General features: G+C 36.7%; 5 protein-coding genes across 10 annotated transcripts in view; 3 read left to right on the top strand and 2 right to left on the bottom strand.

The window, feature by feature from the left end:
- Positions 1–26,531, top strand: part of LOC113154484 (major histocompatibility complex class I-related gene protein-like) — a 166,238-nt gene that overhangs the window by 16,437 nt on the left and 123,270 nt on the right. The gene's annotated exons all lie outside the window — the stretch shown is intronic.
- Positions 2,212–14,932, top strand: LOC113154492 (major histocompatibility complex class I-related gene protein-like). 5 transcript variants are annotated; one of them, XM_033326221.1, is made up of 8 exons: positions 2,212–2,533; positions 2,673–2,939; positions 3,016–3,294; positions 12,039–12,368; positions 12,994–13,101; positions 13,730–13,747; positions 13,885–13,950; positions 14,246–14,932. In XM_033326221.1, exons 1-8 carry the CDS (start codon positions 2,464–2,466, stop codon positions 14,254–14,256), a joined length of 1,149 nt encoding a protein of 382 aa, XP_033182112.1. In that variant the 5' UTR covers positions 2,212–2,463; the 3' UTR covers positions 14,257–14,932. The 5 variants fall into 5 exon arrangements, with proteins under 5 accessions (XP_033182112.1, XP_033182113.1, XP_033182114.1 ...); XM_033326222.1 differs by having other exon boundaries at positions 12,994–13,097; positions 13,729–13,747; XM_033326223.1 differs by having other exon boundaries at positions 13,006–13,101.
- Positions 6,376–7,445, bottom strand: LOC117152926 (major histocompatibility complex class I-related gene protein-like). Of its 2 annotated transcripts, XM_033326239.1 has the most exons (3): positions 7,141–7,445; positions 6,905–7,015; positions 6,376–6,422 (listed from the first exon to the last, which is right to left on the bottom strand). In XM_033326239.1, the coding sequence occupies exons 1-3, from the start codon at positions 7,355–7,357 to the stop codon at positions 6,391–6,393; spliced, it is 360 nt and encodes a 119-aa protein (XP_033182130.1). In that variant the 5' UTR covers positions 7,358–7,445; the 3' UTR covers positions 6,376–6,390. The 2 variants fall into 2 exon arrangements, with proteins under 2 accessions (XP_033182130.1, XP_033182129.1); XM_033326238.1 differs by lacking the exon at positions 6,376–6,422 and having other exon boundaries at positions 6,843–7,015.
- On the bottom strand, positions 7,593–9,700 carry LOC113154485 (hereditary hemochromatosis protein homolog). Its single transcript, XM_033326236.1, has 3 exons — positions 9,574–9,700; positions 9,078–9,344; positions 7,593–7,915 (listed from the first exon to the last, which is right to left on the bottom strand). The coding sequence occupies exons 1-3, from the start codon at positions 9,683–9,685 to the stop codon at positions 7,608–7,610; spliced, it is 687 nt and encodes a 228-aa protein (XP_033182127.1). The 5' UTR covers positions 9,686–9,700; the 3' UTR covers positions 7,593–7,607.
- LOC113153475 (major histocompatibility complex class I-related gene protein-like) lies at positions 10,762–19,570 on the top strand. Its single transcript, XM_033326228.1, has 7 exons — positions 10,762–10,834; positions 11,211–11,477; positions 11,565–11,837; positions 17,970–18,299; positions 18,973–19,080; positions 19,323–19,340; positions 19,503–19,570. Exons 1-7 carry the CDS (start codon positions 10,777–10,779, stop codon positions 19,547–19,549), a joined length of 1,101 nt encoding a protein of 366 aa, XP_033182119.1. The 5' UTR covers positions 10,762–10,776; the 3' UTR covers positions 19,550–19,570.

Genomic DNA, 26,531 nt, shown 5'->3' on the forward strand with positions numbered 1-26,531 from the left:
AGCTAGAACGCACAAGAACCAAAAATGTGATGTACACGCATGTGTAGGCCAGGTCCTATATATGTTTTAACTAACCAAGACTGTAGGAAATAATTGACTGTGACATTTAAACCGTTATTTCTCTTAGAGATTGTTTATTATTAATATGATTATTTACCCACCAGTACTATATGTTAATACAAGAGAGATACAAGAATTAATACAAGAAGGTGATCATTCTACTATATGATTATTATTCAGATCATAGTGAGTGTAAGAGTTGTACTTGTTTGTAGTAAGTTGTACATGTTTTCATTTGTGTGTCTAATTAAGTGGCTGTTGACTGCATACAGTTTCTGTGCCACCTTGATCTTCTGATGAAGATCATTTTATTTGAGCTTCACTTGTTGTTGTGTTTCATTGTTCATACAGGTTACTCCATGATGATTTATATGAGAAGACAAACAATACAGAACTGCAACATTTGTTCAATGGGCCAATTTGTGAATTCAGATATTAAAACAATGTCATTGTCCAACATTTATAATGCAGTGATCAGGTGTGAAGTTACAAATCACTTTATGGCATTAATTGGACATTTTCAATTAAAAAACAATAAAATGAATGGAATCTTTTTGTGATTACTCCCTTTAAACCCTGCAAACCAACATTATACAATAAACCTTTACAGCTTCTTTTCTTCTACTTTAAATTTAGTGTAAATACACAGTTGAGTTTCTGAGCTGTTTGACATCACTGATTGTAGATACAGACATTTATACACAGAGAACGAGACAGAAAGTGGAATAAATGTTGGAATTATGAATCTCTTTCCTTATATAAATTATTTTTCTTCAGTTTTATGACCACTAAAATGTGATGAGTTCTTTTACTTTTCCTCATCTTCAAACCATGTTCACCTAAAACAAGTCACTGACAGATGGTGATAAACAACACACTGTATAATCTCAACCTTTGGTCTATGAAGTGAAATAAAAACTACTGTAAACTAAAAATAGAAGCAGGTCAAACAGGTTTTTAGTTCCTCAGAAACACTGAGAGAGAAGCTGAGACTGAAGAGAGTTGAATAAAAGATTAAGAAACTAAAGAAAAACTACTTATTTGACCTGTTTTTGTGGTGCTGACACCTGAAAAGACAAATATCTAATGAACCACAGTGTGTTCTGTGTCATTCATCTAAGCCTGGTGTCTCACATCTAATGTTTAATATGATCAATTAATTAATATTATATTATTAATATTATCTAATATTTAATATTATCAAATCATTTTTACCAAATTTCTGATTCCAGACAAATTACAGAGACTAAAAACTACTGGATTCTTCTGAACTGTACTAACACAGTGATTCATAACAACTAAAAGAGATGATTCAGTTTTCTCTCCACTAGATGGAGGCAGAATTCCTCCACTGAACCTCTACTGGTCTCACAAGTTGTTTTTTCACAGAAGAGAAAAAACTGAAGGATTAATCTCCTCATCATTAAGACGGTAGCAAGATGATGAAGATGTGAAACGTTCAGAGGGTAAAACACATCGTGAATTTTTCAGCTAAATTTCCACCATATTGTAAACAGAACCTGTTTAAAGTCTTTTGGTAAATGATAGTATTATTATTATTGTTATTATTATTATTATTATTATTATTATTATTATTATTATTATTATTATTATTATTATTATTATTATTAATTATTATTATTATTATTATTATTATTATTATTATATTACTAATAATGGATGGACATTTTCTGTTAATAAGCTTTATTTCAGCATCGACACTCAAACACAGCCAGTATCTCACGTGGCAGCAAAGTGGAACAATAACACAGGAACGAGCAGCACGTCTTTGTTCCCCTGGGGGGCAAAACACCCAGATTACTTAACAATAGTGCTGATATTGTTCACCGATACCACAGTGACACCATCAACCAGTTTCGTACACAGAATCGTAAAAGATGGAACTAAAGACTCTGAGGGAAGTTCTGTACAAGACAAGTCATGAACAGTGAAATTAAAAGTAAATGAGATGATTAAGAGAAAGTACAAGAAACAAAGAGAGGAGAGGAGACTTTGCTTTTATTGTTTGAACAAGATTAAAATGAACACATGTAGGTTATCAGACAATTGAAAAACAAAAAACTCTGCAAGTTTTAACAAATTGAAATATGAAACATGTCAACAAAATAACTGGAGCCTCCTACATGTCTAAAGTGATTCTGTGATTGGTGAACAGGACTGGGCGTTGTTCCAACAACTGCAGTACTGTAGGTGGAGACCAGGGAGTAAGATAAGCCGACCAATCAGAGACAGTGAACAACACATGAGATTTAATACCTTTAATAAAAGAAGGAGTTTCTATAAACAGGTGTTTTGTTAACAAACCTGAAAAACAAAAAGTAGCAACAAGTAACATGGATTATATCTTAGTGGTAGTGAAAGTTGGTGTTACAGTAGAAGTAGATGTTCATTCTTAATCTGCACATGATGAAGATGTTTCTGTTGCTGCTCTTTGGTCAGGTTACATCTCCAGGTAAGATCTGTTTTACATTTTAGACCTGCAGACAGATGCTAGAACAGAAAACTGCAGTTCAGTGCTGGTCATATAAATTATGTATATATATCTTATACTGCCACATGTTCATATAAAGTATAAACTGTTTGTTCTGCAGGGAAACACTCCCTGAAGTTTTACCTCACAGCATCATCTGGAGTCTCAGCTTTTCCAGATTTCGTGGCTGTTGCGAAGCTTAATGAGGTGGAGTTGGCTTACTATGACAGCAGCATCAAGAGAACAGAGCTCAAACAGGACTGGATGATAAGACTACTGGGAGATGATCCACACCGCTCGGACAGAACCAAACAGAACTGTATGAATTACCACAAAGTCTTTAAAGAGGAAACGGACACTTTCAAGAAGCGCTTCAACCAGACTGGAGGTAGATTCTATCAGTGCTGATGCCAAACACTGATAAGTGGATCTCACTCTGATTTACTGATCTGTCTCTGTCTCAGGTGTCTGTGTCGTTCAGGAGATGGCAGGTTGTGAATGGGACGATGAGACTGGAGATGTTACTGGTTACCAGCAGTACGGTTATGATGGAGAAGACTTCATATCTTTAGACCTGAAGACAGAGACATGGGTCGCTCCAAAACCACAGGCTGTCATCACCAAACACAAGTGGGACGGAGATAAAGCTCGAAACGTGTTCTGGAAAAACTTTGTCACACAGAGTTGCATTGAGAAGCTCAAGAGGTACCTGATCAACGGGAAGAGCTCTCTGCAGAGAACAGGTAGAGTCACATGACCTGAAGAGGTCTCACAGACTCAAGAGTGCTCATTATTACAGTAACGTGACGGCAGGTAGGAGCTTGATTCTTCTAAATGTGTAAATTATGTTGTTTAAACATTCTTCCAGCGTGGCCTAAACCTTATCCTGATATTTAGTTTTGTTACATGTCAGTATAGCAACACAATTCAACAGCAGTAAAAAATGTAGAATCATCCAGTGGAGTCACCACTTGTCTAAAACTATTTCAACAGTGATGGTTCAGTTTTTATTACTGTCTCTTCCACAGTTCGTCCCTCAGTGTCTCTCCTCCAGAAGACTCCCTCCTCTCCAGTCAGCTGCCACGCTACAGGTTTCTATCCTGACAGAGCCTCAATGTTCTGGAGGAAAGATGGAGAGGAGATTCATGAGGACGTGGACCATGGAGAGATCCTCCCCAACCATGATGGGACCTTCCAGATGAGAGTTGATCTGAACATTTCCTCAGTCAAACCTGAAGACTGGAGCAGGTACGACTGTGCGTTAATCCTTCCTTGTTCCAATGACATCGTCACCAAACTTGAACAAACAACAATAAGAACCAACTCAGGTACGAGTGGACTTTACCTGTGTTATCATTATAAATCATATTTATTTTAATTGTAAACATTACATTTCCTGTGAACGTTCTGCTAACTCAAAATTTTTAATCATGGATTTGTCACCTTGTAAAACTTTCAGTCATTGTCATAAATCCAGTAAACACCTCGTCCTCGTTCTGGTTCCAATTCTTTCCTCAGAGTTTCCTGCTGCTGTCATTGGAGTAGTTGTAGGACTGCTGCTCCTGTTAGTCTGCATCACTGGACTCTTCATCTGGAGGAAGAAGAAGAATGAGGGATAGAGATGATTTCACTTATTTTGAAGATATTTTACTCTGTGAAGCTTCATGTAGGTCATCAAATCATTTCATTTTACTGCCCAAACAAGACTTTATGAACAGAAGTATTTGCTAAGAGCTGCTCTTATGTAAAAAATACACACATACAAAAACTGTAAAAAGGAAGTTCTTGTAAACATGAAGATTTTTTTTTTATAAGAATATTTTCTTTTGTGCAGTTTGTCCATTTAACCAGTAGAGGACCCTCTATGATCATGAATGTCTACCTCAACCTTTTCTTGATCAAAACTTCACATCAATCCAGTGCAGTTTGTTCATTTTAATGCAAAACATCATAGAAGACACACAAATAAACAACTATACACAAAACATGTATGTGATAATATGTTGTATCTAAACTTTACCACCTCTTTTTACAAGTGGCCAAACTTATAGTGAAAGGTTTGTGATAATTTTTTTTTTTTTTGAATAAATATGTTTCTATATGGATATCTCCCACTAAACAAAAAAAACGTTTAACATAATGAACATTAACAAACTCCAATCCTCTTCTTCTCTTTCGGCTTTTCCCATCAGGGGTCGCCACTGCGAATCATCCTTTTCCACCTAACTCTATCATGGACATCTTCTACCCTAACACTAGCCAACCTCATGTCCTCTGTTAAGACATCCATATATCTCCTCTTTGGTCGTCCTCTTGCCCTCCTGCCTGGCAGCTCCATCTCCAACATCCTTCTACCAATATACTCACTATCCCTCCTCTGAACATGTCCGAACCATCTCAGTCTGGCCTCTCTGACTTTGTTGCTAACACAGGCAACGTGAGCCGTCCCTCTGATGTACTCGTTCCTTATCCTGTCTGACCTGGTCACTCCTAAGGAGAACCTCAACATCTTCATCTCTGCTACCTCCATCTCAGCCTCTTGATTAACAAAGTCCAATATACCTGCAAATATTTTACCAATTATAAAACTTCACTATGTACCAATCTGCACCAACAGGCTTCAGGTGACAGAATTTGACAACTTGATCCAGAGTGTAGGACATGTTTTAATGGCCGTAGCCATTGGTCACATCTTTGGGTTCCAGACTTCAAAGTCATTAAATATAGGATTTTCATCCTAGTATTAAAGACAATCATTTGCAATTTTGTAATAATGTTAGTTTGTTCCATCATTTATGAGCCCCCTAAACTTCCTGAATGGTTAATACCACACTTTTGTCAGACACTGACTTAAAGCTAACTTTACTTTGCTCAAGTGTTTCATTTCAAATTCAACCTGTTGGCGTAGAAAGGACAAAGACAAGACAGAAAAACTGCAAACAACAAACAACAAAAACAGATACATGATTTTTTAATTAAGAGATTAAAAAATAATTATGTTTACAGTATTTTAACAAATGATTTCCTAATGGAAAAACTTAACTTAAATAGAAAAACAGAATAAAGATTATCATGCTAAATCAGAATCAAGGGACACGAAAAAATTATTTTAGGAACTGTCTCCAAGAACTTTACAAATTTCTGCTTTAAATATAAAAGCAGCTCTCAGCAAACACTTTTATTTTCTGCTATCTGCTGAACATCATTTCCCATTTTTTGAGAGAAAAAGACTTAAGAATACAAATGATTACTTGATGACTTTGGTATTTTCCTCTGGTCCTTTCTTCTTGACACTTCTTCTGTTTCCAGATGAAGAGTCCACTGATGCAGACTATCAGGAGGAGCAGTTCTCATGATACAAAGTCTTCTCCATTAAAACCATAATGTTGGAGTCCATCCTCCTTTCAGTCGCATCATCAAATTACTGTACTGACTGTATAAGTCATCTGATTTCACCTGCAGTAAACCACAGGATAAGATCTAGTACTAGTGTGATTTAATTATTATTGCTCCTTTTATGGAAGGCATTAGTTTTGTTCTCAAACCTACTGCTCTATTTAGCACCATTATATATTTCATTCAGGTTAATCAGAGCTTGAAACATCTGTTTGTTCAAAGGTTCTTCAAAAACAACGTTGAGTGTTGGTGGAGCGGAGTTCAGCTTCTTCTATGAATCTGTTCAGATAATTATTACTGGAAATGAAGATATTAAATGCTGAGTTAGTGTTTTCAAAAACCCAAAATACAGAAAAAATGGAAATGCATCAAACACATGTTTAAAGTCATGTGGTTTTATGGATACAGATCTCACCTGACATCCACACTTTAAGATCAGCCTCTTATGATCCGTGAAGCTGTAGATTGTTGTCAACTGCAGCATCAACAACAGTTCAGTGATAGATACAAATGTACATTAGACACAAATCACACAAACAGAAGATGAAGATGAATCACTTCTTCCTCAGTACACATCAGTTAAAATGTTAAAAGCGTTTTAATCAGGATGTAAAGTGTTTTGCTCGTTATTCACTCACAAATAGAGTTGGAATGAAAATGGAAAATACAGTTAGTGTCTATTGAAATACTTAGAGTGTAATTTTTAAACCACCACACTGCAAATTATAAATCAGTTTTTTTTAAACAATCAGTTCAGAAAATTTGACATTTACTTACTGTGATGAAAGAAAAGAAACAAATTATTTGGTCTAACTGAATATGAAAAAAACTTAATGATGATACTTTCGTGGCTCTGAACTTCACACAGAGTTGTGGTAGACTAATGTACAACTTTAAGATTTAACTTTAATCAAATATGATCTGAAAAAACACAGATTTGGAGCCTTGTTGTCTCACCTTTCTTTATAAAAGTGATGAGTCCAGTGACACAGACAGAGAAAACTAAAGAAACAATTACTCCAGTGATGATGAAGGGCCGTCGATCAGTGTTAGCTGCTGATTGTCGACCTGTACACATGTAAAGTACAGTAAGACTCTGGGATGCTGATGAATACAGGCCAAGGTCTGGCATAAGGGAACAAACTAGAGAAACAACAGAACAGATCTATCTTTCATTTGATCTCAGTTCTTACCCCAATTGGTTCTGATCTCAGCTTTGTCCAGTTTGGTGATGACGTCCTTCTTCACACCAGAGATCTGAAACACACAGTCGTACCTGCTCCAGTCTTCAGGTTTGACTGAGGAAATGTTCAGATCAACTGTCATCTGGAAGGTCCCATCATGGTTGGGGAGGATCTCTCCATGGTCCACGTCCTCATGAATCTCCTCTCCATCTTTCCTCCAGAACATTGAGGCTCTGTCAGGGTAGAAACCTGTAGCGTGGCAGCTGACTGGAGAGGAGGGAGTCTTCTGGAGGAGAGACACTGAGGGTGTTTAAATAAAGACATTAAATGAGTTAGTTAAACAACGTCAATTTTGTGCATCATGAGTCAGGTTGAACTAACATCTTTAACAATTATTCTCTGGAAATCATCAGTATATGTTCTATATATTATGGTACATAATAACACAAGAACAACACCTGATAACATAATAACTGTCAATATGAACACTGAACGTCAACTCTACCTGTTCTCAACGGAGAGCTGTTCTCATAGTTCACATACTTCTTCAGCCACTTGGGGCAAGTCTGAGAGAGAAAATTCTCTGCTGCCTCTATTCTATCTTTGTTAGTATCCCATTTCTTTTTGATGGCAGCAGCATGTGGTTTGAGAGCGATCCAATTGAAATTCTTCAGGTCCAGTGATATAAGATCTTCTCCATCGTAACCATATCGGAAAAAACCAATAACCTCTCCAGTGATTTTGTTCCATTCGCAGCCTTGGACTGTCTGTAAAACATGAACATCTGTTATGGAGAGAGAGAAAGGAAAACAGAAAAGTCTGCAGTTAATGATGGTAAATAGATGATATCTCCAATAGAAAGGTGGTCTCATTAGCACGTTATGATACTGTACACGATAATACAAATACTGTAGTTAATGAAGAATCAGAAAAAAAATGATTGTTGAAATATTTGTTGAAGAATTGAGCAGGTCTTGCACTGAATGCATAGACAGATTATAATAGATTACTAGAGGACAGTGGGATACTATATTATTGGATGTAGTTAATGATTAGTTCATAATTTTAGAATAAATCAGAAACAGTACTATACAGCTTCAAACTTCATGTTTAAAGCATTTATCTCTGTTTTGGCCCCAGTTTCTTCCTGCATACTTTCTGCTCACAGACACACCCTTGCAAGCACATATCCACTTCCAGCTGTAGCTACTAATCAAGTGACACAATGAACAGCCCACGTTCACTCTCACTCTTCAAGACTGCAGTCATCACATTTTCCTATGTTTTCTTTATCTTGGCTTATGGACTTGTCAGTCTGGTCAAGGTTTTATGTTCAAGTCCTGATCTCATACTTAAGTTATTGTTCAACCTCCTTCAGATCGTACAGTTAAGTTCTTGTTTGTGTTGGTTTAGCCTGCATCTTCCCTTTGGTCTTACCCCTCTTCTGGGGAATGATTTCCTGTCCCTAATTTATTTTCCTGTCTTTGTTTACGCTAATCTGACCAGAACATGGAGCCAGCAACCAGAGCAAAGGAGGCACATGCTGGAGCGGCCACGGACCACAACTGAGAGTATCTCAAATCCAGCTAAATAACAAACAATCAAATTTAAATTGTATACAATTGTGTACAATACTCTAACAGGGCATTCATGGTTGTAAACATTTACATTACAACCATTTTACCAGACTTAAAGGGAACGCACTGTATTTTTCTTTCACTTACAGTTTGTCAGGTGCATCACAACCTGATGTGAACACATGTTTGCTGTGGAACCAAAAATTTAGTCTTTGCAAGAAAGGTTGCAGCTGCACATTATTGTTCAACAGCATTGATCTTGGCCCATTCACCACTTTGGGCATGCAAATTATATCTTGAGGCTTGTAAAGGTAATTTTACTTTACAACTAAGAAACAGAACAGTTTATAAATTAAAAGTCTACTTTACCTTCACTTTGGTTGAAGAGCTGCATGATACTATAGAGTCTGGATTCAGTGTGCTTAGGCAGTCTCTCAAAACAGTCTAGAGTGTAGAACTCCAGCACATGAGGATCATCGTCCATTAACTTTTTACATGCATCCTGCTTTATGTCTGTCTTTTTGTTGCTGTCACAGTAACCCGCCTGAATGTCATCAACCAGTAGAGTTGCCATAAACTGTGGCAAGTCTGAGATTTCATTGTGAACAGTGAAGAAAAACTTGAGAGAATGTTTCACTGTGGGATAAAAATATGTTTTTACATTCAGTACATAGATATACAATCATCATCATCATCATCATCATCATCATCATCATCATCATCATTAATGTCAGTACACTCGTCATTAATATGACATATTCACCATGATTTAATTAAAACAATCTTATGAAATTAAGGTTTAAACAGAAGCAGATCTTAGAGTAAATTAAAAAAAGGAGGATGCAGATTGAAAACAGCATCTTACCTGGTGAAGAAACGTGACAGAAAAGAAGCAACAACAACAACAACGTGTTTTTCATCTTGTTTTGATACAGACGTCTGGAGGATGGATGCAGGACGTTCAGCTGTCTCATCATGAATGAAGCTGGAACTAACGGGCTGAATCTCGATTTCCACTGTGGTTCAGAGCAGATGTGTCAGTTGTCGATAACTCTGATCCTTCTTCTTCTGGTGCACAGCGCCATCTACTGTGTTGAAGTGCGCAAAATCATTTCATTAAGACTTAATTTCCTATTTAATCCTATTTCCTCAGTATATAAACTTTAACCCTTTTGTTATTGTCCTCTTTATTTATACCTAGTGAAGTTCAAGCTCCATTCTCTAATTTGTGGCCTTTTAAATTTTAAGTTTGCTTCATGACAAGTTTGAATTTTGTTGACGAATGGTCACTAAAGTACAAATGAATAAAACAGGAACATGCGTTATTTTGTGGTGACAGAGGAAAAGAGAAGGAGAGGGAGGGTGATCCCACTCCTGTGTACTGGGACTTCTCTCTTTCTCTCATCATGTTCTTCTTCTTTCTTTCTCCAGCTCTGTATCACGTCCCGTCTTTTGCGCGCCCTCATGCGTAAGAACCCGGAGAGACCTCAAATGAGAAAGATCCGCATCCTCTCACAGTTTTAATTTTAATCATTCTAACGTCCTCGTTACCTTGTGTTTCTGGTTTGTATGTTCATCTGTGTCTAAATTAAACTCAGTTAACAACTCAACAGTAAAGTTTACTCTCCTCTCTCATGTTTACTGTTTCTTTAAAGCAGCATCCATCTACTGAGCGCAACACTGTCCAGTCCTATCCTAACAATTAAGAAGTTACAGATACAGAATATTTATGGTTCCTAATTAAAGCACGAGGTGTTTTACCACCTGTCAACTGCTCTTAAGAATCAAGAATAAATTGAAAACGTAAAAGCAGCATCTATGTCAACTTTATCTGTTTCTACACGAGCTTGGTTTGTTACAGTGTCGATATAAATACTTGTAAAGTGTTTTAATGTTCATTCGTAAATTCTGGGGGCGTGGTTGCTCAATGGGGGGGTGGATTCGTGCAGTTGTTGAAAAATGTCAAGAAAGTGATTTTGTATGGACGCAATGTGTTTTAGCATGACCACCAACTGGTTTTTCAGTGGTTTTTAGTGTCTCACCGTCAACTCGTGCTGTTGTCGTCCCGATGAAAGAGACGATGAAGTTTATTTTTCTGCTCTTCTACCTTCCTTTCACCTATTCAGGTAAGATTGATTTTAAAATCGTGATTTAAACATTAAGCTGTCAATATCAGTTGTCTTCTTTGGGCAATGCGCTTATTTCATTCACATTTTAGGGATAATTATGTAGTTAAAACTGTTGCTTATAAGAAAAATAAAATCCCCTTAGTTCCTCATAACTTTGTGTAACTACCAAACCTTAACCTGATGTTGTGGGTGGGGTTTGTTCTGGTTTTCGTTTCAAGCAGGTCATTGTCCCAAATACACTTAGATATATTTGTGGAAATACATACTTAAAAACAAGAATATGAAAGTATTCAAATATTTTTAAATATAAATATATGTTGTACTCATAGAGTTGAAATTCTATTCATTTGTAAAAATCATTTCTGTCCTACAGTGAAACACTCCCTGGTAATATTCCTCACCACTTCCTCGGGACTCCAAACCTTCCCAGAGTTTGTGGCTGTTGCGGTGGTTGATGGAGTTCAGGTGGATTATTATGACAGCAACATCAGGAGTCTGGAACCAAGGCAGGAGTGGGTCAAGGAGTTAAACGAAGATGATCCTCAAAACTTGGTGTCAGCCACTCAGTACTACGTATGTCGTTATCAGTGTTCTAAGGAGGACATTGATAGTATAATGCAGCATTTTAACCAATCAGTTGGCATGTCTATTTTCATAATGTGACTTAATTAATGACGAATGACTATACTGTGATTCACTTTACTGAGGTTTTCTGTTTTTCTCTCAGGCGTTCACATTTTGCAAAGGCTGACCGGCTGTGAATGGGACGACAAGACAACAATTAACGGATACATGGACTTTGCTTATGAAGGGGAAGATTTTATATCATTGGACCTGAAGAATTTGACTTTGCTTTACTCACAGCATGCTGCCACTTACAAGGACAAGTGGGATCCATCCAACATTCGAGTAAAAATCACTTATAACTTCCTCGTCAGCCTTTGCCCTGACTGGTTAAAGAAGTATCTGAAGTATGGAGAAAGCTATCTGCAGAGAAAAGGTGGAGTCACATGATCTGATGGTAGTTTCATAGTGTAATAAAATGTCCAGTGTTTCTAATGGCTGCAGTTTGATGCTGTTTGGCTGCTGTTTGGCTGCCTCTGAGGAGACATGGCCAGTCTAGACAGGATGTTTTAGAGAAGGAGATGCGTCACTGGCTTTGTGCTTTTTGCATTGTTTTAAAATCAAACTCTCCCCTCAGTTCTCCCCTCAGTGTCTCTCCTCCAGAAGACTCCCTCCTCTCCAGTCAGCTGCCACGCTACAGGTTTCTACCCTGACAGAGCCTCAATGTTCTGGAGGAAAGATGGAGAGGAGATTCATGAGGACGTGGACCATGGAGAGATCCTCCCCAACCATGATGGGACCTTCCTGATGAGAGTTGATCTGAACATTTCCTCAGTCAAACCTGAAGACTGGAGCAGATACGACTGTGTGTTTCAGTTCTCTGGTGTGAAGAAGGACGTCATCACCAAACTGGACAAAGCTGAGATCAGAACCAACTGGGGAAAAAGTTGGACTAGAAATAATGAAGGTGAGAAACACATGCTACATTTTTCTTTGTTGGTTTTATTAGAGTCCAGAAAATAACAAAGTCTGGAATCAGATGTGATGGAGTTTGGGATTAACTCCTGGTATGCCAAAAAGTATTAGTTGTCAGGTTTAAATGTAGAAATGTTGTTAAGATGAACTTAAAATCTGAATCCTTAAAGGAACAGTCTGTACAACTGTGACCCAGCATTTAGTGGTGCTGCAGTCCAAATTCAAAACACAAAACACAAACACAACAGTGTTGTTTTCCCCCCCCCACAAGCAAGTTGTAGTTGAACTTCCTGAGCTCCAGATAATATATTTTAACAGAGAATGTAGAAATCATTTCGCATTTATTTCTGAAATGATGCCAATCGTAATGAAGTGCCCCCACCAATTTGAGAAGAGTAGAGGCTCCATGTTACTGATAACATTTAGCATCACAGCACTAACTCGGACTAGTCTGAATTACTTCATCAGCTGAGTGTCTCAAATTCTTGCTGCCCTGATAAACGGTCTGCAAACGGAGCAGAATGTCAAAACCCAAACTTTCAAATTACCTAGAATCAAAATCTTCTCCATCAAACTCAAGTTGATTACACATTCCATGTGCTTGGTTCTGGTTCCAGTTCCTCCCTCAGAGTTTCCTGCTGCTGTCATTGGAGTAGTTGTAGGACTGCTGCTCCTGTTAGTCTGCATCACTGGACTCTTCATCTGGAGGAAGAAAAAGAACAATGGTGAGAAAGAAAAATGTTTTCATTGTTCAGGTTGAACTCCAAACCCACAGGGCATCAGTCTGAAGCACTGAAGCTCCTTTATTGATTTGAATGTGATTATAACTTTTATTTTCTGACCTGAAAATCAGGATTGGCACATACACTTGTACTGTGGCTCTAGCCAGATGCTTGATGGGATTGACATGGGAATTTGTATTGAATTACTTAGTGGTTCATCCTTCTAAAAAGATCTGCTAAGATCTTTTTTTATTAAATCATTTATTTAGGTTCACTCTAGGGAACTGCCTAGTTCGTCAATATGAATGTGCTGACACATAGAGTTACGACTGGCCCTTTGAGGACCATTATGTTGATGATGGCCCAGGATGAATTTGAGGTTGACACTGGAGTCCAAACTAATACTTTCACCTCGCAATACATGTTTTTAATCCAAAACGTATTTGCAAAGAGTTGCTCAAAAAGAGACCTGAACAAAGATTAATGAAATGTATGGTGGACCTCTGCTTAGCATTCAAATATGTTCCGTTGTCTCAATCAATACAATTGATTTTGCTTAATTGATTGAATGGTTATTTGTTTATTTATATATTTATTTATTTAATGTTCTGATCTCTGTTCTGCTTTTCAGGATTCAAACGTGCAAACAGTAAGTTTTTACTCATGAAAGTAATTTTTTTATTGTATTATTAGTAAGACATTTTTAAAACAACTTGATTTAAAACTTGATTGATCAGTTGTTTCATATCCCGCTCTGATTCTCTTTACCTTATCTTATGTTTGCAGCGTCAGACTCATCAGACAAAAATCCTCGTCATAACAATGGAAATAAGGATGAATTAAATGATCACAGTGAGTAATGCGTAATATACAATTTTTATCCTGTATTTTATATGTGCTGGTGTTTATAATTCTAATATATTTGTATTTATTTTATACAAACGTATGTGTCTTTTTATTTAGACTAACTATAGCTACAAGTGTATGTATTGGAGTAGAGATATACTTACCCTATACACTCCTGTCAACAGATAAAACAGAACCATAATGAAAAACTATTATAATTAATAGTTAATGATTTTGTGTTTTATTTGTATTGTATTATTATATTTAACCACTTTTTCACTATTGTCCACTGTCATGACAGGTTCCCAGTAGAGACATTAAGGCTAATCCAGAAAACAACGGAAGAAACTGTTTAACTTCCAGTTTTATTTCCTCAACAAAGATTATTTCTACCCTAAGTGACAGTTCAGTGCTGATCAATGGATTAAAGGCCAACACATAATCACAGACTCACTTGATGTTGAGGAAGGTTCTCTAATAGTAATATCAGCTGGAGAAGTCACAAGTCATCATGTAGTCGTCTAATAAACTATAAAAGCAAGTAAAGTCTTGGGAGATATCACAACTACAGAAATATAAAACACATTTTGAAAGACAAATGTAGACTCGTGTTATAATATAGAAATAAAGTGTTTCTTATATAAATAACGAAGAGCTTAAACTGAGCTAATCTGGAACTGTCTTTTACATTTTTATATTTGTCAAAAGTTCTATATACAGTATATGTATATAAATATATTGTTCTTAAAATTCTTTGTTCTACATCTGGATTAATGGTTTTGTATGTAATTCTTGAAACTTAAATGAAATCTACTGTATGTTAAACATTTGTATTGAATTGTGATGTATTAGGAACACAGACATCTAAAGTTGTATCTGGCCTTATATTTTCTAAACTCTGTGCTAGATCTGTTCTTTTCTGAAATATAGTTATACACATAACATTTATTGTTAGAACTTTTGCAAAATAAAGGTCTGAAAAACAGTTGCAATATGTGTTTTATTTGTGAGTTCATAGTATTTTTTATTATGCATTAATATATGTTAGACATTCTCCATTGGGATGATTTAAAATAATCTTTACCATGTTTCAGGGGTTTCTTCTCAGACTTCTATTTCTATTTATTTTCATTTGGTTTCTGGTATTTTACAAATATATTCTTCACATGGTTTTTACAATGTACAGAACAACAGTCACAGCTTTGATAAAGGTAACGTGTTCATGAAAAGGTTTGAAAAACTACTTTATTGACCCTCTTTGGGAAATGTACTATACACTGCACCATGCACCACTAATGACTGTGATGTTGATGATGTGTCCACTCCACAGTTAAAACAGTCTGAAATTGCAGCATCGTATTATTATATAACAAAACCGTATGTTCCTACTTGGTCAAACCACACGCTCAGTTGGGGATTGAAATGTGTGGTCCTTCACAGAGATCGACATGGAGAAGGATACAGGGAAAAATCCATGACCAGGTGGGATGCTGTTTCTATTAAACGAAAGAAGGAAGTATATAAGGTAAGGAAATTTTATTTGTGTACGTAACTCTGCATGTGCAAATCAACACCCCCCCACCAGAGGTGAAGGCCTCAGACACATCCTGTCTTCTATTTGTTATGCTGCCCTTTTATTCATCCCCAGAAAAAGGCCCAGTTCACACCTGCATCAGTTTGACCAAACACAACAGAACAAAATAACATTTTATTTATTCTGTGTCCGACCTCACAGGATGTGAGTATTTGCGACTTCCAGCACAAACAGCAGCTGAAATGCTGCTGGAAAAGTTCCCATCTTCATCGCAGCGTCTTGTCTCCGCCTCCTGCTGCAGTCTGCTCTCCTCTGTTTTTCCAGACGAAGCTCAGTTCATGTTGAAACGAGTCTAAACACTTTCACCAGCCTCTGTGAGAAAAGATCAACTGAACACACTCAAATCAAGATGAAAAAGATATTATTGTTGTTTCTTTTCTGTCACGTTTCATTGCCAGGTAAGATCACATCGTATTTATGATTGCAAAAAAGGAATGAAATGTATATTACCTTATTGAAACTTGAACTTATAAATCTTATAAATGTAAAACATTAAATGCATCAAACACTTAAAAAATCACATTTTAAAATTTTTATTTACATTGTTTTAGGAGCATAATTCGTGGACTTTACTTTATTAAACTATTTTACACAACTTTAATTCAAATAATGTGTTTATTATAGGTTTTTTTTAATAGACAGTTTAGGTTTTGTAACATTTGTACTTAAACAATTTACCACAGTCAGAGGTGAACGCTAGAAGACAGCAGCTTGAGGTTTACATATGAATCAAAACGTCCTTTGGTGGAAGAGAAAAGCCTGTTTGTACAATCGGAGTGACAGTGACAGCCACTGGAACAGATATGCAGAGTGTATAGATGCTGTTTCTGTGACAGAGAAAAAACTATTCAGTCAGGTTATGGATTGGAGGTGATGTTACTCTGATTCATTATTGATTGATATTGTTAAACTCTAAAAGTGGGCATTCAGACTTCAGCAGCAGCTGTTCTTCTGTTTGTGTGAGTCTGGAAAGAAATAAAGAAGTAAACAGACCTGCTGAAGAAGTTAGAAAACAACACATCAAGTTCAGAGATGAATGAAAGGTTCTCAATAAAAACTCTGTTTTAGAATATGGTAAAAGTGTTTCAGGAATTACAATTGCTGTTAAACCAAACTGGAGGTAAATCTACTTTATATCCTATGTTTTGGTAATTATTTTTTTATTCATCTTTTAAGTATGTGTGTATTCAATGGTTGATGATGAAATTTTGTCCAGAGTGGACACGGGCCAGACTGTATCTCACAATGACCCTGAACTTCTGTTCAGAAACTGACATGAACTGATTAGATTTGGTGGCAGGCAGAGACATTATTGATGAGCTTCATTAACTTGAACTATTACAGACTTCATCACATTAAATGTTGTATTTTTATGGTGATTTCAATTAGTGACAGAAACTGGAAATTGTAAAAAATGGCAGATTTTAAAGGAGTTTTTTGTGCTTCCATCAGCTAAAACTGATACATGGTGCCACTTACAGAGGTAGACTAACTCGGTGAAAGCTTACATCTGCCATATAACTTCCTCTTAGAGATTTATTTTGAAGCAGTGTGACTACATGAGCATTCAGGCTCCAGCCTCATGACTGCGTCTGCTTCACAGCTGTACTGATATACAATACAACAGCACTCCCTCTCATGTCATTTCGCTCAATAATCACATTTAATATGACAAAACAAATGCTTTTCTATTGGACATTTGATTTTAAGATGTTACTTCAGACTGGTGGAGTGGGGACTTTTCGGGGACTGACTGTTTTCCAGTCTCTAGAATAGGCATGTTGGTTTCTGCTTGTTCTGACCATATGTAGTATCATACTACTGACCTGTCTTGAGTAGGTCATAGTGTCACTCTCTAAATGGAAGCTTATAAAAGAGCCTCAGGACTGTCTAGTCTGTTTTTCCCAGGATGAGGATGTTTCTGAACTGATCCTGTGACAGCTGTTTTTGTGAACCCACAAATCCTTCAATAGATAAACTGTGCGTTGGTCTCTGTGGAACAATGTGTCTCTGTGTGGTACACATGAGTCCACAGTATTAATGAAACTGTACTGAGTTCTAACTCTGGCGACTGATGTTCCACAGGCGTTCACGTTTTACAGGATATACATGGCTGTGAACTGGATGATGATGCTGTTATGCGCTACGATCAGTATGGGTTTGATGGAGAAGACCTCATGTATTTGGACCACAAGACACGGACATGGGTGTTCTCAGAAAAGGCTGCTGCATTCAAAAACAAGAGGGGAAGAGTTTACATGCTTGCTCACCCAAGCAACTTAATCACACGCATGTGCCCTCCGTTGCTGAAGACGTATTTGGAATATGCGAACAGCTCTCTTCAGAGAAAAGGTACAATCACATGACTTGATGTTAGATTAAAGATATTAATAAAATGAATTTGTACTGTACGTAAAATCTCCCTCTGCAGTTCGTCCCTCAGTGTCTCTCCTCCAGAAGACTCCCTCCTCTCCAGTCAGCTGCCACGCTACAGGTTTCTACCCTGACAGAGCCTCAATGTTCTGGAGGAAAGATGGAGAGGAGATTCATGAGGACGTGGACCATGGAGAGATCCTCCCCAACCATGATGGGACCTTCCAGATGAGTGTTGATCTGAAAATTTCCTCAGTCAAACCTGAAGACTGGAGCAGATACGACTGTGTGTTTCAGTTCTCTGATGTGAAGAAGGACGTCATCACCAAACTGGACAAAGCTGAGATCAGAACCAACTGGGGATCAACTGGCATTAGAAATAATGAAGGTAAAAACACACAATTTCTTTAAGCTGAATGATCTTATTGTTTGTGTCTGGATAAAACTGGAGTCAGATAGAGTTTGTATCTGTTCTCAGTTTTTAGATTATAAAATTGTCTAGGCTTTAATCTAAGTCTTTAACACAAGCATGTGAGTGGGAAATGATCTCTCAAAATCATTTTTGTTCACTTGACTGAAATACACTTTAATATGCTATTTGTCATTTTCAGATGTATATTCAATTCAATTCAATTTTATTTGTATAGCGCTTTTTACAATTGGCATTGTCACAAAGCAGCTTTACACAAGCAAAGAAACTATGAAGTTTACATGAACAGTGAATGTTTATGAAACGTAATAATCAAATTGTCCCTGATGAGCAAGCCGAAGGCGACGGTGGCAAGAAAAAACTCCCTGAGAAGGCAACAGGAAGAAACCTTGAGAGGAACCAGACTCAACAGGGAACCCATCCTCATAAAGGTGATTACATGCTGTGTGTCAGACAGCAGGCAATTCAGTATAACAGTTAATGTCTTTAAGTTAATGTGGAGTCCAGTTAGTTATTGGAGGCTCTGAATATATGATCTGCTCTATAAACATTAAGTGGATCCCATAAACTAAATCTACTGAGCTTCATTCAGAGGTAGAAACAAAGTGTAAATGTTGTGTTCTGGTTCCAGTTCCTCCCTCAGAGTTTCCTGTTGTTGCTGTTATTGGAGTAGTTGTAGGACTGCTGCTTCTGTTAGTCTGCATCACTGGACTCTTTATCTGGAGAAAAAAAAATAATGGTAAGAGACAAAAATGTTTTCATTCCTCAAAAAGCAAATTTTCTTCGGTTCTAAATGTATCACGCAGATTGTTCTCAAATCCAATACACCTGAAAACATGTTTTTAATGAAAGAATAAAGGTTTTTAATTACAAATGTATCTGTAAAGACTTTTGTCTAAACATGTTTCTGTGTCTTTGCATTGCATTGCATTTTGTTTTGGATATAACATTTCATATTTTGATTTATCTTTTATATTTTAGGATTCAGACCAGCAAAAAGTAAGAATGTTAATGGTTTTCTTTAAAGCTTTACTAACTTTGCTTTTACTAACCTAACATTAGTAAGACATTGTACTGTTTTACATGTGAAAAATACAAATGTGTAAATTTACATAATTTTCCTTTTTTTCATTAAAAAAAACAAAAACTTTTTTGTTTTAGCTTCAGACCCATCAGACAGAAATCCTGCTCCTGATCACTGGGAATAAGAAACAAGTGTCATGATCACAGTGGGTACTTAGTTTTAATACAAAGACAATAATTATTGAATTTGTTGTTACCTGTTTTTTTTATACTTTCTTTCACAGACAGTAACACCACAATGAAGAAGTGTTAGAGGAGTGGTGGTAATGAGGAAGAAAACAACAAGTTTCAATGTGTTGAGTTTAATTAAGGTTATCACAGATGTTGACACAGGTTTATCAGCAGTGATGACTCATGTAGATTTAAACAAGAACATGAGATAACAGAGAAAGTAACAACTGACTGGAGAAAATCTTCCTCAGTTTAACTTAAATGAGCTTTTTTCTAACTTTCAACACATTTTTACTGATTGTTGCTTTGTTAGTTTCAAGCAGGATGATTATAAGATCACATAAGATCATCAGCCAATAGTAAATCAAACCTGGAATATTCTCGGTGGAAATGAAGACAGTACTTCTTGATCTGTAGCAGAAGGAGTAGAAGAGACGTCCTGATGTACCTGTCTGTACATGTGTCTCTTTTAACCTTTAACTAATAGTCCCAGATCATTTAATTACTGCCATCAAGTGTTGCATGTGCATTCAAACGTCTGTTTATGTGGGTGTTGAGGTGATGAAGAAATAGATAAACTAGATAAACAAGCTATGCAAAGAAACAAGTTTAATCAAGTAACAATGGAAAACAAAGAGGTCTGTGACGATCTGTTTTTCCTGCATTATGTCTAAAAGTCCTTCATGCAGGACATTAAAAAACTTTCTGCTGTAGTAAAACTCAGTTTTCTTTTTTACTAACCCCAAAGTTCAACTTACTGACTCTTATTCATGCAGTCTGCTCCATAATTCGACTGTTTTAACTTTAATTACACTTCTGTTTGTAGCCTCAGACTCTCCAGGGACAAATCCAGATTCAACAGATCACAGCAGCTACTTCACTGTTTTGTGTTGTGCAGATAGACTGACAGCTCATAACAGTAAACTACATGTTCATAACATATAACTGATGTTTATAATCCATATAATAATAACATTCTGCAAAATAAATCGTATTTTCTGGTTTCAATGTGTTTATTGTATCACTGAAAAAATGTGTTAAATAGATAGAAACATTTTTCTTTTTGATTGATAAATTCACAAAAATAAAAATATTAATATATATTATGATCTTTAATAAGTTTCTATCCAATTATTTGTAAGGTTTCTTCCTGTAAAGGGTTTTTTCTCTCTGCTGTTTGCCTAATGCTTGCTCAAGTAGGATTTATTGGTTTTCATCCTTTTTATTTTAACTTGTGATTGTTGTTCTCTTTCTGTCTTATATGTGAAGCACTTTGTAACACATGTTTAAAGGTGCTCTATAAGTAAATGTATTATTATTATTATTATTATTATTATTATTATTATTATTAATTTAGTCCTTAGGACTGCCTTTGTACCCTGTGCCACACTTGTAAGTCGCTTTGCATAAAAGTGTCTGCCAAAAGACTAAATATAAATTTTATATCACTAACTAGACATCAACGATTTTAAGAGTAGATAAAAATAAAGTCTTGGACTTAAATGAATCTCTTTATATTTTTGTGCACTAAAAAAGTCTAAATAAAATCTTAAAGAAGTCCTCTAATACATTATCTGTGATGGTGAATACATGTAAGTCATACACAGCATTTCAGTTCCAATAAGGCCTCTGAATTCAACCCTATTATTGTTAAATTACTTCCATTCTTCTTCTATAACAAAATGACATGTTAGTACTCTACTGTATGTTAATACTGTACTATGTGTTAATTCTGTACCTGTTATCATAGTTGTTCTGCTTATTCCATGTGTTTAGACAGTACTCAAATCAATTTAGTGATCAATATTTCTGATTTTAGCTGTGACGGTTCAACTTTTATTTTGTTAAAACTCAGGAAGTTGACCATTCTACTATATGGTTATTATTGTGATCATAGTGGGTGTTGGAGTTGTACTTGTTTGTAGTGAGTTTTACATGTTTACTTCATAAAGTGGCTGTTGACTGTATACAGTTTCTGTCCCTCCATCTGTTGAAAATCATTTTATTTGAGCTGTTAATTTGTTGTTTCATTGCTGTTACTCTACAGGTTACTCTGTATGAAGATATAAAAATACACAGAGAAAGAAACAGAAAGTTGAATAAATGTTAGAATCATGAATCACTTTTCTGACCTAAATCATTTTCTTCAGTTCCGGCAATAAGGACCAACTCAGGTAGGAGTGGACTGAAACTGTATTATCATTATAACTCATATTTTATCTGATTAAACATGACATTTCCTGTAAACATTCTGCTAACTTTAATTTTGAAAGTAAGTACTTTAAAGTATGAATTTGTCACCTACTAAAACTTTCATTCATTCTCTTGAATTCAGTAAAAACACCTCGTCCTCTTTCTGGTTCCTGTTCCTCCCTCAGAGTTTCCTGTTGCTGCAGTCATTGGAGTAGTTGTAGGACTGCTGCTCCTGTTAGTCTGCATCATTGGACTCTTCATCTGGAGGAAGAAGAAGAATGGTGAGAGACAGAGATGATTTCAGTAGCCCACATCAGCTCATCTTTCAGTGATGTCACTTCCTGTAGATTTGTGCTTTCCTCAGTCGGCTCGAAGCCTCTCTGAGGACAGGTGAGTTTATGCGGGTGCTCCCCGGGACAAATACAGCTCCACCCCCAAAACAGAGCCAGCCTGTTCTGTTTCTGTGATATAAGAGGCCACCTACAGATTTGTTGGTAATGCTGACGTCAGCATTAACAGAAATCAGTTTTTCCATTACTGAGGAGCAGGAACAGCTGTTCAACATTGTTACCACTCCATAGTTCATGTATCTCCCTCTGGACTGACAAAATTAATTAAAAATCAGTCAATGAAGGCTGGCCAAGTCTAAGACTGACAGAACTTTGAGGACATTGTTCCACAGAGCTCACATTAAAAGTGTCCTCACATTTTTTCCTATTGGTTTTGATCTATGTGTTAAACAGTTAGTAGTAGAATCATTAAACTCCATTAAGCAGCTTCTATTCAAAGCAGATACTGAACAACATTCAGTCCATCCTGTCTAACGGCTCCCATCCCCTGAGTCTTTGGGCAGGAACTAACCAGAACCAACAGATCCAAAACCACCTTTTCTACCCTCTGCTACCACTGGTGAGTTTAGAGAGAACGCCTGTGATGAAGATGTGAACATTTCTTTATTACATACTTAATATAGTTAACTGTGGTTTCCTTTTGTCTGTTCCTTGTGTTCCTGTATTGCTATGAAATTTATTAACCCTTAGGGAAAATAAAGTTCTAATTGATTGACTGATTATATTAAATGTTTATCCTATCCATAACGGCCCTTGTGTCACTATAGTTTAGAGACTAATTAAGTTTTTAATCTTCTTTATTCATTTGATCTTAAAAAACATCCCGGCTTAATGAAAAAAAACAACTATTTTATTTTTGAATTCATTTTTTTTACTTTAAAATATAAATAATTAAAATGTTTTAATATTTGCAGTATTTGTAGTAAATGAGAAATTAGATGTAAGGCCTCACTCAGTCCACAGAGGACGCCGTTGTGACAATCATTGTCTGATGGGAGTGAAAACACTGGTTGCTACACACAGACACACATTCCTGTTGCCAAACGTACTGTGGGGGTGAAATACAATACAGGCCATTGAAGTTTTTTTTTAATGAGATATGTGTGGTGGGGGTATTTCCTGTGTCACAGAGCAAAGCTCCGGGTGGAGGAGGTGTTTGAAGCTTTTATATGAAACGATGGAGCTTGTTCTTCCAATGACATTTATGAACAAAAAGTGCTTCATGTCATCCAGAGGTGACGGGATTCTTCAGACCTATTGTCTCATATCTTCCAGTCAACAGTCTCCTATACAACCCTGACATCTGAACATGAGACACACTATCTGGACCCTGCAGGGACATGACTTTGCGTGAGGTCTGCACTGGACACATGTATCTACTACAGAAGCATGGAGTTTGTTTTGGTCCTGGTCTTGTTTCCTGTCACACATTCAGGTGAGAGACAACTTACTTTGTTTCTTTAAAACTGTAAAAGTTGAAATCCATTATTTGCGTGTTGTATCAGAAGTTTTCAGTTTTCAGACACAGGCTTCAGCTTCACTTTTAATCTAATCTAATCTAGTTTAATCATAATTAAAACCTTATGCTTTCAGTAAAGGGCTATTTTATTATAGACCACGTCAGATCAGGTCCTTGATCCTATTCAGGACAGAGATTAGTCTCTCATTAGGATCTCATTTCCATTTGTTGTTAGCTAAAAGTTTAGTTTAAGGGAGTTTGACTCACATCTCTGGACTTTGGTGACCGGCTGTGGGACGAGAATGTGCTGCACAAACATAAAGTCTTTGTTAGACTGACTTCCTCCAAACTCTGCAGTGAATCCCTCCAGTGACTACTTACTGTAACTTAGTAAAAGGGTTCATAGTGAACTTTTCTGTCACTTGGAAAAATGACCCAACCTCCTAAAAATCCAGATTGTCCAACTTCATGGCTGTGACTGCATTTTACGCTCAGCCATTGTCTTCTCTAATTATGTTTAATGTAATATAATGTTTATTTATTGTGTTTTTACTTGACAACTTGTTCATTGTTGTCATTTCTCTTACAGTGAAACACTTTCTGACGTATTTCCTCACCACTTCCTCTGGACTCCACACCTTCCCAGAGTTTGTGTCTGTTTCAGTGGTTGATGGGGTTCAGGTGTGTTACTGTGACAATGACAGTATGAGAGTAGAACCCAGACACGACTGGATTAAACAAATATTTCAAGATCATCCTGAGCACTTGGACTGGCTCAGTCGGGACTGCAGGGCCACCCGTGAGTTTTTAAGAGAAGCCATGGGGAGAATACAGCTGCACTTTAATCATACTGGAGGCATGTGTTTTTTTTTTTTTTGTCTTCTCTACTATTTACTAATGTTTTAATACTTGATTAATACTCATCCCCATCTCTAGAACCATAACATCCATCTACATACATGCACAGGCAACTAATAAATAACTGACTGTAAGCCCACTCTATCTACTGCAGTCTGTTTACTCCAGTCTCTCTCTCAGGTGTTCACATTTTCCAGAATATGTTTGGCTGTGACTGGGACGATGAGACTGATATGAAGAATGGGTTTCAGCAGTTTGGATATGATGGAGAAGGGTTCGTCTCTTTGGACCTGAAGAACTACAGATGGACGTACACAGAGCTGGCTGCCACCTACACACACAAGTGGGATAAATACAATACGTTCTTGAAGAATCAAAAAAGATTCTTGACCAATCATTGTCGTGTCCAACTCGAGCAGTACGTGAAGTATGGGAACAGTTCTCTGCAGAGAAAAGGTAGAATCACACGATCTGTTGTAGTTTAATGATGGAATCATAATGTAGACAAACATGTGAACAAAGCTCTTGCAGCATCTGAGGTTGATGTTAATGTTTCTTCAGGTCCAATGTTTAATGTGTAAGATTTAATGTGTCATTGTAAAAATACTCAATTCCAGTGTTGCAGTTAATCCAGAGTTAAGCACAGCTGCTGAGTTATTATTTTTGGACGTTCTCTCTCCTCAGATCTCCCGTCAGTGTCTCTCCTCCAGAAGACTCCCTCCTCTCCAGTCAGCTGCCACGCTACAGGTTTCTACCCTGACAGAGCCTCAATGTTCTGGAGGAAAGATGGAGAGGAGATTCATGAGGACGTGGACCATGGAGAGATCCTCCCCAACCATGATGGGACCTTCCAGATGAGAGTTGATCTGAACATTTCCTCAGTCAAACCTGAAGACTGGAGCAGGTACGACTGTGTGTTTCAGATCTCCGATGTTGAGGATGACATCATCACCAAACTGAACAAAACTGTGATCAGGACCAACTGGGGTAAGAGTGAAAACTAGAAACACACTCCAGTGTGTTTGTTTGTTGTGTAACGATTGTCCATTGTTGCAGCCATATGCTTTATGCCAAAAAGCATAAGACTGTGGTTCATTGACCACAGGAGTTCAGAGTTCAGACTGCAGAATTGTTTTTAGGTCCAGCAAAAAACGCAATTTTTCTTCTAAAAATTTGTCATAATGTGTGTAAAGTTTGTAACATAAACCTAAAATACAGAAGTGAATTCCATTAAATTAAATGTAATATTTTCTCCATTCGATGACAGAGACAACGTGCAAACACTGTCCTCTGGTTCCAGTTCCTCCCTCTGAGTTTCCTGTTGCTGCTGCAGTTATTGCAGGAGTTGTAGGACTGCTGCTCCTGTTAGTCTGCATCACTGGACTCTTCATCTGGAGGAAGAAGAAACATTTCAACTTAGTGGAGCTGATGTTCTGTAAGTTTTCTAATGGCCATGTTAGAAATTCTGTATTGAATATGTTAAAACCTGCTCTCCAGCATGAAGCACTACTGTAAATCTACACAATGTTTGTTTATTTAGTTTGAAGATGTTATTGTAATTAGATTTTAGTATCTAACACATCTTGATTTCTTGCTTCTAGCGTCAGAATCTTCAATGGACATTAGAGAAACACTCAGCTGCTGACCACAGTGAGTACATGCACATAAGTACTTGTACTGTGCACATAACTGTACAGTTGTATAATTTATACATTTTAATTCTGTATTTTATATTCAACTGATATTTGAGCAGTGTAAATAAAATCGAGTCAGGTTTTACAATGTGTCTCGACAGGTTCGTGGTGAAGACGAGAAGGGGACTCCAGTGAGTTACTGTCACATCAACAACTGTTTTTAACACAGGTTGATTTAAAAAAATAGTTTATTTAACCAAAAATACAGAAAGCAATTTACAAAGTTAAAAGGCAAAGTTAACTAAGCAGAATAAGCTACAACTGGACAGAAGAACTGAGAACATGAACATAAAGGCTGATCAGAGCTTATATAACATATATATATGATAAACATGTAACTGAAAACACAGACGATTAACAAAACTTCAGAACAACAGAACAT

The sequence above is a fragment of the Anabas testudineus genome, chromosome 11 (assembly GCF_900324465.2).
Source record: "Anabas testudineus chromosome 11, fAnaTes1.2, whole genome shotgun sequence".
Taxonomy (NCBI): Eukaryota; Metazoa; Chordata; class Actinopteri; order Anabantiformes; family Anabantidae; genus Anabas; species Anabas testudineus.